The 10,802-nt window shown below is 50.0% G+C and overlaps 2 protein-coding genes across 13 annotated transcripts in view; one reads left to right on the top strand and one right to left on the bottom strand.

The window, feature by feature from the left end:
• Positions 1 to 139: 139 nt before the first annotated feature.
• SMPD2 (sphingomyelin phosphodiesterase 2) lies at positions 140 to 3,333 on the bottom strand. Of its 4 annotated transcripts, none has more exons than XM_074036869.1 (10): positions 2,899 to 3,333; positions 2,618 to 2,714; positions 2,434 to 2,510; positions 1,997 to 2,104; positions 1,765 to 1,854; positions 1,435 to 1,521; positions 1,180 to 1,312; positions 981 to 1,085; positions 639 to 792; positions 140 to 542 (listed from the first exon to the last, which is right to left on the bottom strand). In XM_074036869.1, exons 7-10 carry the CDS (start codon positions 1,261 to 1,263, stop codon positions 154 to 156), a joined length of 732 nt encoding a protein of 243 aa, XP_073892970.1. In that variant the 5' UTR covers positions 1,264 to 1,312; positions 1,435 to 1,521; positions 1,765 to 1,854; positions 1,997 to 2,104; positions 2,434 to 2,510; positions 2,618 to 2,714; positions 2,899 to 3,333; the 3' UTR covers positions 140 to 153. The 4 variants fall into 4 exon arrangements, with proteins under 4 accessions (XP_073892970.1, XP_073892969.1, XP_005551615.1 ...); XM_074036868.1 differs by having other exon boundaries at positions 1,439 to 1,521; XM_005551558.3 differs by having other exon boundaries at positions 1,439 to 1,521; positions 1,997 to 2,090.
• An 87-nt stretch (positions 3,334 to 3,420) lies between these two features.
• PPIL6 (peptidylprolyl isomerase like 6) overlaps positions 3,421 to 10,802 on the top strand; it is a 46,714-nt gene continuing 39,332 nt past the window's right edge. For 3 of the 9 annotated variants that reach the window (XM_074036873.1, XM_074036871.1, XM_005551560.5), the window contains exons 1-2: positions 3,421 to 3,612; positions 7,866 to 7,961. In XM_074036873.1, the coding sequence (XP_073892974.1) occupies positions 3,478 to 3,612; positions 7,866 to 7,961 (231 nt within the window). In that variant the 5' untranslated portion in view covers positions 3,421 to 3,477. Of the gene's footprint in view, positions 3,613 to 4,917; positions 5,329 to 6,800; positions 6,940 to 7,865; positions 7,962 to 10,802 lie in introns of those variants that run through there. The other 6 variants (XM_065543211.2, XM_065543210.2, XM_074036872.1 and 3 more) reach the window with 4 other exon arrangements.

Below are 10,802 nucleotides of genomic sequence, written 5' to 3'. Positions count from 1 at the left end.
TAGGGCTCACACTGCCTACAGGTGGGAGGTGGGGGCGTGTATGGGGACAGGAGATGTGTAGGAGCCTAAAGGTCTGTAGTGTGACAGTCACACTGACCCCTGGCTCCCATTGCCTCTACAAGTAAAAAGGCAGAGCCACTAAAGTGCCAAGCTTTATTGTTCTTTAGTTCTGTCCCCCTCCTGCTGCCCCAGGAGTAGGGCTGGCTGAGGCTCTGGGCCCAGGTCCTGGGCCTCACTTGCCCTTCCTAGCACATGCTGGAGCTCAGCATGGGCCCTATATAAGCCATTGACCTCCTGCACGTGGAAGAGGTAGAACGCACCTGCCCACAGCACCAGCCCTACGCTGGGGGTCCAGAGCAGTATGGCAGCTTCCCTGGCCCCTCCTCCAGCCGCCAGGACACACAGCAGTGCCAGGAGAAGCAGCCCCAGGCCAATCACATAGCTAGCGAAGGCAGCCCACCAGCGAGCCTGAGCCATGCCCAGACCCAGCTCCGTCCAGGCCTCCTTTAGCACACTCATCAACGGTGACCTCTCTGCTGGTCCTACAACAGGGCAGGGCAGTGGGGCAGGAGAGAGTCAAGAGTGGAAGGGCTGCTTCAAGTGGGGCAAGGGCCAAGTTAAGGGTGGGGGTGACTCACTGTGGGTAGAGTTGGGGCTCTGCTGTGGGGGGCTGTGCCTCACAAACAGAGTAGCCATCAGGGCTTCATGATCAGAGAGGGGGGTGCCGCTGTAAGGGTCGTTGCCTGTAGTGGTTTCAAGACTCTTACAGGAGATGTAAAACCCGGAAACTGCCTAGGAAAAGTAAGGGCCAGAGAGAAGCTTATATATGAGGGCCTCTTCCCAGAGAACCAGCTCCTGGCTACCCCGCTTTCCAACCATCAGTGGTCCAAGACTAGACTAGTTGAGCAAAGGATCTATACAGGTTGGTGGTAGACAGAGAGACACAGTGGATGAAAGTATGTTGAGGGGAGGAGCCCAACCTTGTAAAGCATGTAGTCAATGCGGACACCAAAGGGAAACGGCTTCAGCTCCTGCTGGTTGACGTAGCAGTTCTTGGGTACCATGGTGTTGCCTTCTTCAGAGCCCTAAGGGAATCACTGGCTCATACTAGGATGTAGGGGAGGAGGAGGGAGAGAAGCTGGGGATATAGGTGGGGAAGTAACAGGCAAGTCCTCTCACCTTGAAGTCCCGAGTTTCAAGGTAGGCATCACGGAGCCCTGTCCACTCCTTCAGCAGGCAGCAGCCCAGGTCTTCCGGGTGCATGTTGAGGTCTCCACACAACAGAACCACGTCTGCCTTCTTGGATGTGTGGCTGGGGGAACCATGTTGGTGAGGCGGGAGTTCTTCCCTCACCAGCTCTTCCCCATGACTGGGGCCTTGTTCACCCCCAGCCCCTGGGTCCCATCCCACTTCCCCGTTCAAACCCAGGCTCACACACTGGATGAACTGGGCCAGTTCCCAAGCTTGGGCCACGCGATGTGCTAGGTAGATGTCCTTCCGTCGATTGTATTCGGCATGGAGCTGAGCAAGACAGATGAGATCACAGCAGATAAGACTGAGGGTCCCAGGGGTATGTCTGAATCAAGCCTGTGTCTGTCACTTGGCATGGTGTTGGGTATAGAATGGATAAGCCTTGCCCATTGCTTCCTTATAAGATCTTGCCCCCACACCTCACCCCCAGGCATTAGAGCTAGAGGAGTACCATCTCTCTGTCCCAGGACTGGGCTGCATGTCCCAGCCCTAGGCACTGCCAGCTTCACTCACATGGGTCACATAGGCGTTGAGCACCATGCCGCTTAGATGGAGCACCAGCAGCCCCACAGCCTTCCCACTGAACCAGTCACCATGATGGATCTGCAGGCAGGAGGAGACAGAAACTCAGGGCACCACCACCGTCTTTCTGCCCATCCCCTGCAGCTCTCAGAGGGCTGCCTCCTGTACCTTGTATTACTGGAAGTGGGGAAGGGAGGTGGAAGAGGTCAGAGGTCTGGCTTACCATGTAGGGGTAGCCATTGAGGGTGTAGACGTGCTGGGTGAGCTCCTGGATTGGGTGTTTGGAGAAGACACAGAGGCCACTGCCAATGATTCCGCTGAAAGCCAAGCCCTGCTTAATAACCAGAAAAACAGGAAGAGACACCCAGCCCTCTTCCCCTCCCTTGTCTTCCAGCTTTGATCAGCTATTTTTTTCTTTTTCTACTGCTGGGACTAGCCCTAGAACAAAGGCAACAGCCTTTGGAGGAGTATACGGCAGCCAGAAAACAAAGCTGAAATGGGCTGAAGTCATAGGACCTTCTTGGTTCACCCTTCCCCTTCTCACATCCAGAGGGAGAGAAGGCTGGAGGAGACTGGAGGGTGCAGGCAGGATAGGGAAGGGCTGGCAGGGCCAAGAGCCTCCTGGGATGAAAACAGGCTTCAGGCCCGTGGGCTTCTCACCTCCGGAAGTGGTGTGCAGCTGGGTAGGTAGGTGACAGCTTCTGTCTCAGGTACTGGAAGTCCTGCTCACTCCACACCTAAGGGAGGCGGTAAGGATGTCTGCCTGGCCTTTCCCCAGGGGGAGGATCTGCCCCCAGGTGCCCTCCTTCCAGCCTGGGTTCCACATGGTGCTGCACAATCTCACCTCCTCCAGCAAAGCCAGGTCGAAGCTCTCCTGGTTCAGAAAGTCGCCCAGGCGCCTCATGCGGTCGGCCCGGTGCTTGCTTAAGTAGGGAATGCCCCTAAGGAAGGGAAGAGCGAGGCAGGTGATGTGACCGCTGGGACCACCAGCGCTGGGGCCAGATGTGGACTTTGGAGGTTCGGGTTCCCCTACACCCTGAGATCGTGGCGCGGGATGGGGTGAGGAAGGCTGCATGGGTGCGAACGGAAGGCGGCCCCCAGACCGCATTTCGTGGACGCGCTCACCAGCAGTTGAGGTTGAAAATCCGCAGTCGCAGGGAGAAGTTGGGCTTCATGTCTGGGGCACTCCAGGGGCGCAAGGCGGCTCTAGCTCCCCAGCGACGGCCGCGGTGGGGACGGGGGCGGCCGGCGGCGCCTTCTCCCTGGCCCGTTCCTTCCTCGCAGGCGGCGCGCACAGGTGGGCACCAAGCTCGCGCGGCTCAGGCCGGGCCCGACTCCCGCGTTCCCCCGACAACCGGCCGGCTGGTTCCAATCAGGCGGGCCGCCAACCCGGAAAGACGATCCGCTGCCGAAATCCGGGTGCCCAAGCTCGGCGAGGGCCGCGCGCCAGGCCCCTGGGGGTCCGCAGAGCGCCCCCAGGTGGGCGGCTCCCGGTTCCTTTTCCTCTAAGCTCGTCCCCGGCCGCCGCCGCCCGCGCGCCGGCGGCCCAGCAACAGGCTCAAAGTTGAGGAAAGGCCGGGCCGCCACGGGCCGCCCTCGGCCCCGCCCCTGGGCCCCGCCTCCTGCGAGCGGCGGAGGCGGGGCCGCGCAGTTGCCGGAGCGACGCGCAGTGTTTGGGGTCACCCGGCGTCTCCGCGCGCGGCCATGGCAAGGCCGCAGCCTTGCGGGCCCCAGCAAGCCAGGTGCGGCTCGCCGTCGCTGCCCGAGCGGCCGCTGCAGGTGAAGGTGGTGGGGCTCTTCAGCTGCCCCAACTTTCAGATTGCGAAGAGCGCCGCTGAGGTAACCACAGAGAAACCTCCGTCGCGGGCCGCCCTCCGCGCTCCCGGCTCTCGGCGGCGTGGACTGCAGGCGCGACGCCTCCTCGAGGCGGCAGGGGTCGAGACCCCACCGGTCGAGGAAGGGGCTGGCGTGTCCTAGCCGGGCGGGCTCCGTCTGGAGGACCGGGAGGAGCGTATAGGGGAGCAAGTGCGGGTCCGGGGGCTGGCGTTCGACTTTGCGACGAGATCTGAGCGAAGGAAGGGTTCAGAACCGTTCTGGGAAATAAGGAAATCCCCTCCGAGGCGCGCGCGCGCACACACACACACACATACACACACACCCCCACACCCTGCGGATTTCGTTCTACGTCAACTTTTTATTTAGTTATAGATTTTAAAATTCATGGAAAAATGATTACTATATAACTAGCTGATTTTTACAACCCCCCCCCCGAAGGCCCGCCAAGCGATTTTTGTATACTATTCATTCGGGGAGGTTCTTTTCTTTGAATTTTATAGACCCGTCACTGCGTTCCTATCGAACTAGATGCTTCACAAGTGCTCTGGAAAATCATTTGTTTGTAAACACTCAGAACGATATTAAAGGAAAAGCACTTGAGGAAACTGGAAGAATTTGGCCAGATCAGTTATGATGCAGCACACTTACAACCTGAAATGCCAGGAGAAATGTATGAAATGTCGGCATGTAGAATTCAGCCCTTCTTACAGGGTTTGCTCCAGAAATGTCCATGGCAGACTTCTCGCCGAACCTCACTTGACTCCAGGACCATGCCTTAGTTAATGTTTTTAACTCCCGAAGTACCCAGCTGGATACTTGACAACAAAATGTTTCCAAATAGAAGACAAAGTCTTGGGTGCGGTGACTCACGCCTCTACTCTCAGCACTTTGGGAGGCAGAGGCAGAGTTCTAGACCAGCCTGGCCAACATAGTGAAACCCCGTTTCTACTAAAAATACAAAAAATTAGCCGGGCGTGGTGGCGGTCGTCTGTAATACCAGCTACTTAGGAGGCTGAGGCACAAGAATCCCTTGAACCCGGGAGGCGGAGTTTGCAATGAGCTGAGATCACACCATTGCACTCCAGCCTGGGCAACAGAGCCAGACCCGTCTCAAAATAAATAAATAAATAATAAAAATAAAACAAATGATCAGAAGTCTGTGAAAATAATACATGAATCATCAAAAGTAGAAATTATGGTCTGTGTTGCTTGGGCAGACGGGATCAGCAACCTTTTATTACCAAAGTTAATGGCCATAAAGCTAATTACAAAGTTAATGTATTTAATGAGTTTCAGGGATTTCTTTTTTTTCTCGTTTTTTTTTTTTTTTTTTCGCTTTTTTTCTGAAGGCACATATTTTCTGTGCCTACTCCACATTGTAAAGAAAGTGTTGGCAAGTTTTTTTCTGTAAAGTCCAGATAGTAAATATATTAGGCATTCTTGGCAATAGAGTCTCAGTCACACCTCTTTAGCTTTGTCCTGTGTTGCAAAAACAGACACAGAGATGGAAATAAATGACAGTATTCCACTAAAACCATATTATGGACACCGAATTTGACTTGTGTATAATTTTCACATAACATGAAATATGATTCTTTTGATTTTTTAAAACTGTTTACAGGCCGAGCATGGTGGCTCATGCCTGTAATTCCAGCGCTTTGGGAGGCTGAGGCAGGAGGATCACCAAATCAGGAGTTCAAGACCAGCCTGTCCAACATGGTGAAACCACATCTCTACTAAAAGTACAAAAATTATCCAGGCGTGGTGGCGGGTACCTGTAATCCCAGCTACTCGGGAAGCTGAGGCTGGAGAATCGCTTGAACCTGGGAGGTGGAGGTTTCGGTGAGCTGAGATCACGCCACTGGGCAAGAAGAGTGAGACTCCGTCTTAAAAAAAAATACTGTTTACAAATCTAAAAATTATTCCTGTCCAACCCCGTTGTAGAAGACACTAGATCAAGAAAACAGCATCTTTATTATATTAATGTCAATTTCCCTTTCTTAAACTTTTACCTACTCTAGTTGTATTCAAATACGAAAATTCAGCTAGTTTTTTTTCTTTTTTTGGAAGAGACAGGGGTCTCACTATGTTGCCTAGGCTGGTCTTGAACTCCTGGGCTCAAGCAATCCTCCTCAATATCCCGAAGTGCTGGGATTATAGGCATGGGCCACCACACCCAGCCTCTAGTTCTGTCTTAATAAAGGATATCTGAATATATTCCTAACGTGATAATTTGTGAGTGATCCCAGATGCCTGATTAACTGACAAAGATTTAGATTTGTGTTGAGTGTTCCCAACACAGAGAAATAATAAATATTTGAGATGATGGATATGCTAATGATAGGTATACATTATATGTATCCAGACATCACTACCCCATAAATATGTACAATTATTATATGTCAATTCAAAAATAAAAACAAAGTGTAAAAATCAAACACACAAAACATTGAGATTTGTAGAGAATAAGAATAAATATTGCATGTATTTTAATTTGGATATAGTCCGTTCTACAACAAATACTAAATTATCAAAAAGACATGATGTGTTTCATTTGAAAACTGTTGGATTTATAGTTTATTCCAGATGGTTAGAAATAGCAGTCAACCGGGCCGGGTGCGGTAGCTCATGCCTGTAATCCCAGCACTTTGGGAGGCTGAAGCAGGCAGATGGCCTGAGGTCAGGAGTTTGAGACCAGCCTGGCCAACATGGTGAAACCTCATCTCTACTAAAAATGCAAAAATTAGCTGGGCGTGGTGGCGGGCGCCTGTAATCTCAGCTACTCAGGAGGCGGAGGTAGGAGAATTACTTGAACCCAGGAGACAGAGGTTGCAATGAGCTGAGGTCACGCCACTGCCCTCCATCCTGGGCGACAGAGCAAGACTCCGTCTCAAAATATATATGTGTGTGTGTATATATATATATATATATATGTGTCAACTTGAAGTATTGCCTCAAACTGAGCACAGACACTGGAACTGAGAAACAGGACACGTCACCTGTTGCTTGGGGACAGAAGGGAATGGCCTGATTATCATTGCCGTCTTCATGAGTATTGCCAAAGTGGGCCACACTCACATCCTGGTTTTCTCCCCTTGGAATACTCACTCCTGATGACCTGTGCTAGGCCAGCACCCTCTTTTGAACCATGACAGGGCCTCCAAGCACTGTCCCTAGCAGGGAAAGTGCCTCCTGCAGCAGCTGTCACTTTTCCCTTGGGTCCATCTACTTCCCAGACCCACTCAGAAAAGAAGCCTGTTACTGCCTCACCTGCCTTCTCTTGCTTTAGAGGGAGACAGACATCAAGAACCAAGCCTGGATTGCTGACCAGTAAGAATTTTCTCTGATTCCTACAGACAATTTATGTCAAACTAAAACATATTCAGTATCTAAACCTAAACTGATTTCGTACTTCTCTTTTTCCTAAGGGGTATAACCACAATGTTATTATCTTTTTGGTCATCCCCCATTCATCAGTGAATTAAAGCAAGAATTTCTGTTTATGTTATAAGTAAAGTGTCTGTAGATCCGCTGAGGTTTAGCAAGAGTTGTACTTTGGGAAAAACTAGTCCTAAAAGAACATAGCATATCACAAAGCTATTGGCATTAACCCATTTATGTATTCCTTTGTTTATTCAGCTGCTGTGTGCCAGAGGTTGTGGCAGGTGGGAATATAGGAAGACTAAGCGAAGAGTTTGTTTCTTTTGTTTGTTTTGTTTTGTTTTTGTTTTTTTTGAAATAGAATCCCACTCTGTTGCCCAGGCTGGAGTGCAGTGGCGTGATCTCGGCTCACTGCAACCTCTGTCTCCCAGGTTCAAGTGATTCTCTTGCCTCAGCCTCCCTAGTAGCTGGGATTACAGGTACACACCCACCATGCTTGGCTAATTTTTTTGGATTTTTAGTAGAGACAGAGTTTTGCCACATTGGCCAGGCTGGTCTCAATCTCCTGACCTCAGGTGATCTGCCAACCTCAGCCTCTCAAAGTGCTGGGATTACAGGTGTGAGCCACTGCGCCCAGCCTCTAAGACATAGTTCTTGGCTTCGAGGCACTTACACAAATAAGCTCCCAGGACTGGGGAGCAACTTGGAGGTGAGCACAAGGGCCTCTGAGAGTGAGCAAGGAATTTCTCAGTCAGACTGCATGGCCTGGGCGTGTGTTGTATAAAACTTCCAGAAACCCCGTAAACATTGGGGAACATGATATTGACTTTAAAAGAGAACTAACTCTAAAATAATTATTCTATTTTGAAATCCAGAATCTGAAGAATAATCATCCATCCAAATTTGAAGATCCTATATTAGTTCCTCTTCAAGAATTTGCATGGCAGCAATATCTACAGGAGAAAAAAAGGGTAAAGGATACTTGGGATGTGGGGGATGTAGACAACAAACCAAGTTTTGCCTGAATTATTTATGCATTGTTTTGGAAAAACTGAAAGAGTAATTTTAGTGTAACTAGATTTTATTTCTCTAAATTATGTACCTTTCCTAAATTATATTAATCATTTACCAAGCTAGGTTTTTTTGTTTTTGAGATAGGGTCTCACTCTGTTACCCAGGCTGGAGTGCAGTGGGGCGATCTTGGCTCACTGCAGCCTCAGCCTCCTGGATTCAAGTAATCCTCCTGCCTCAGCCCCGCAAGTAGCTGGGATTACAGGCACACACCACCACACCTGGGTAATTTTTGTATTTTTTTAAGAGATGGGGTTTCACCGTGTTGCCCAGGCTCGTCTCAAACTCCTGAGCTCAAGTGATCCACCCACCTCGGCCTCCCAAAGTGCTGGGATTACAAGGGTGAGTCATCGTGCTTGGCCACCAAGCTGTTTTTTCGTTTTTGTTTTTGTTTTTAACTACATCATTTGGACTGAGCGCAGTGGCCCATGCCTGTAATCCCAGCACTTTGAGAGGCCAAGGCGGGCAGATCATGAGGTCAGGAGATGAAGACCCCATCCTGGCCAACATGGTGAAACCCTGTCTCTACTAAAAATACAAAAATTAGCTGGGCATGGTGGTGCACGCCTATAATCCCAGCTACTTGGGAGGCTGAGGCAGGAGAATCACTTGAACCAAGAAGTCCGAGGTTGCAGTGAGCCAAGATCCCGCCACTGTACTCCAGCCTGGCGACAGAGTGAGACTCCATCTCAAAGAAAAAAAAAAAGTACAACATTTACAGAATTTTCCTTTGGAAAGCATGAGATAAAGGGAAGATCAATGGTGCCATTTGCTGCTGATGGTTAGTTACCCTGTCTCCCTGCACATCACTTATACCTCCTCTCACACCCTGGCACTCAGCAGGTTAACGTGGCCTGGCCCTCTTGGCCCTGAAACTCTGGAAGGTGTTGATGGTGTACCTCACGGAGACAGCCGGGGCTTCTGTGGGACTCTTGCCTAGGGAAGTTCTGATGACAGACACTGAGCTCCCACAGGGCAACCCTGTCCTAGTTGAAGCTTCCTTCTCTGCATTCTCCCCTCTATCTGTACCCTCAGAGAACTCCACACCTTAGGGCTAGCAGAGCTTGTCCAGGGATGATAGGTTTCCTCTTGGGTGACAACCTCATCAGTTGGTAGTGCTGCCTGGAGCATGTGATAAGAAGGATGCTAAGGTGGCATCCTGGCTTAGCAATATCTTGTGTTGGGGAGGGTGGGATGCTTGTCACCCCTGGTCTAGTCTTGTAGATGGTCCTAGTCCTAGTTTCCCTGCCCTACCCCCTCTCCCCCATGGCTGATGAAACCTCATTTCCCTTAACCAGAGCAGTTTCTATTGTTCTGTGCTGGGTTGCACAAGGATGTCCTGTGATCCTGTGATTATCATGGAGGCAGCGCGGCTTTATGAGACCACTTCATTCTCTGTTCAGTCACATGAACAGTGCAAGACTGAATAAGAATACCATTTGTTAAGCCTTACATGTTCATAGCCTTAAAAGATTTTCACTGGAATTCAAATAGAACCAAACACTTACGCTGCTGCTTTTTATATGACAGACACTATTCCAGAGACACACACACACACACAGAGAGAGAGAGAGAGAGACACACACACATATATATATATATATTTTTCTTTTTTTGTAGAAACAGGGTCTCGCTATTTTGTCCAGGCTGGTCTCAAACTTCTGGCTTCAAGCAACCCACCTGCCTTGGCCTCCCAAAGTGTTGGGATTACAGTTGTGAGCCACTGTGCCCAGCTTATATACATAAATTATAATCCTTCCAACAACTTGGTGAGAAACAGTCCTGGTTTGCCTGGGATGGAGGGGTGTCCTAGGATGTGGGAATTTCAGTGCTAAAAGTAGGCTAGTCCTAGGCAGATCACAACTGTTGGTCACCCTAACATAAAACAATACTTTTTTTTTTTCTTTTTTATCAAACTTACTATGTGGCCTACCAGTGTCATGCTCTCCACCCACAGGAAAACTATGATCTCCTGGTTTGTGGTTTGCGCCCACTTGTCTTTTGAATTCCCACTGGACTCTAGGAAATTGGTGTGGATTCTATTCCCCAGTTTCCCTCCCCTTTCAGCCTGGGTTACCTCAAGATGTTTTGTGTTCTCTTCCTGCTGCCTCTCTCATGGGTCTTGAATGAGGCTTTCCAGTTCATCATTGCTGCTTTGTTCCACCTGTGATATTCCTTATCCTTCCTTTCATCCCCCTCCCTCCCTCCTCCGCTGGCTGTTTGTCACCTTAACCTTTTCTTCCTTCTCAGGGGCTCCCTTGTCCTTCATCAATGTAAGCATTTTGTCTTGTGTCTTAAGTAGTGCTTCTTAGCATATTTGGTCTCTCTGAACTCATTAGGTTCAACTGGCCTTAGGCTTCAGCAGAATGTAGTGCCACCCTAAGGGGATGGTTTCAGGGCCATTGGGAAGGTCCCTCTGCTGCAAAGAAGGCAGCCTCATACTCTTAGTGCTGAAGGCCCTAGAAACTATCGGGTCCATGCTGTTCACTTGAGGCAGGCGAGGACGCCTCTCTAAGTATGGAGGAGACAGAGGAAGGCATTTACATCTTTAGCCTCCAAATAAAACATACTTTCTACTGCATTTCTCCTACCAAGCTAGCTAAAATATTCATAGTGACATTTTTTTCTCCTGTTTAGAAAGTTTTGGGTCCTGGCAGAGTGTGGTGGCTCACGCCTGTAATCCCAACACTTTGGGAGGCCGAGGCGAGTGGATCACCTGAGGTCAGGAGTTTTAAGACCAG

This window comes from Macaca fascicularis, chromosome 4, assembly GCF_037993035.2.
Source record: "Macaca fascicularis isolate 582-1 chromosome 4, T2T-MFA8v1.1".
Lineage (NCBI taxonomy): Eukaryota > Metazoa > Chordata > Mammalia > Primates > Cercopithecidae > Macaca > Macaca fascicularis.
This window is presented reverse-complemented; position numbering and strand designations above follow the sequence as displayed.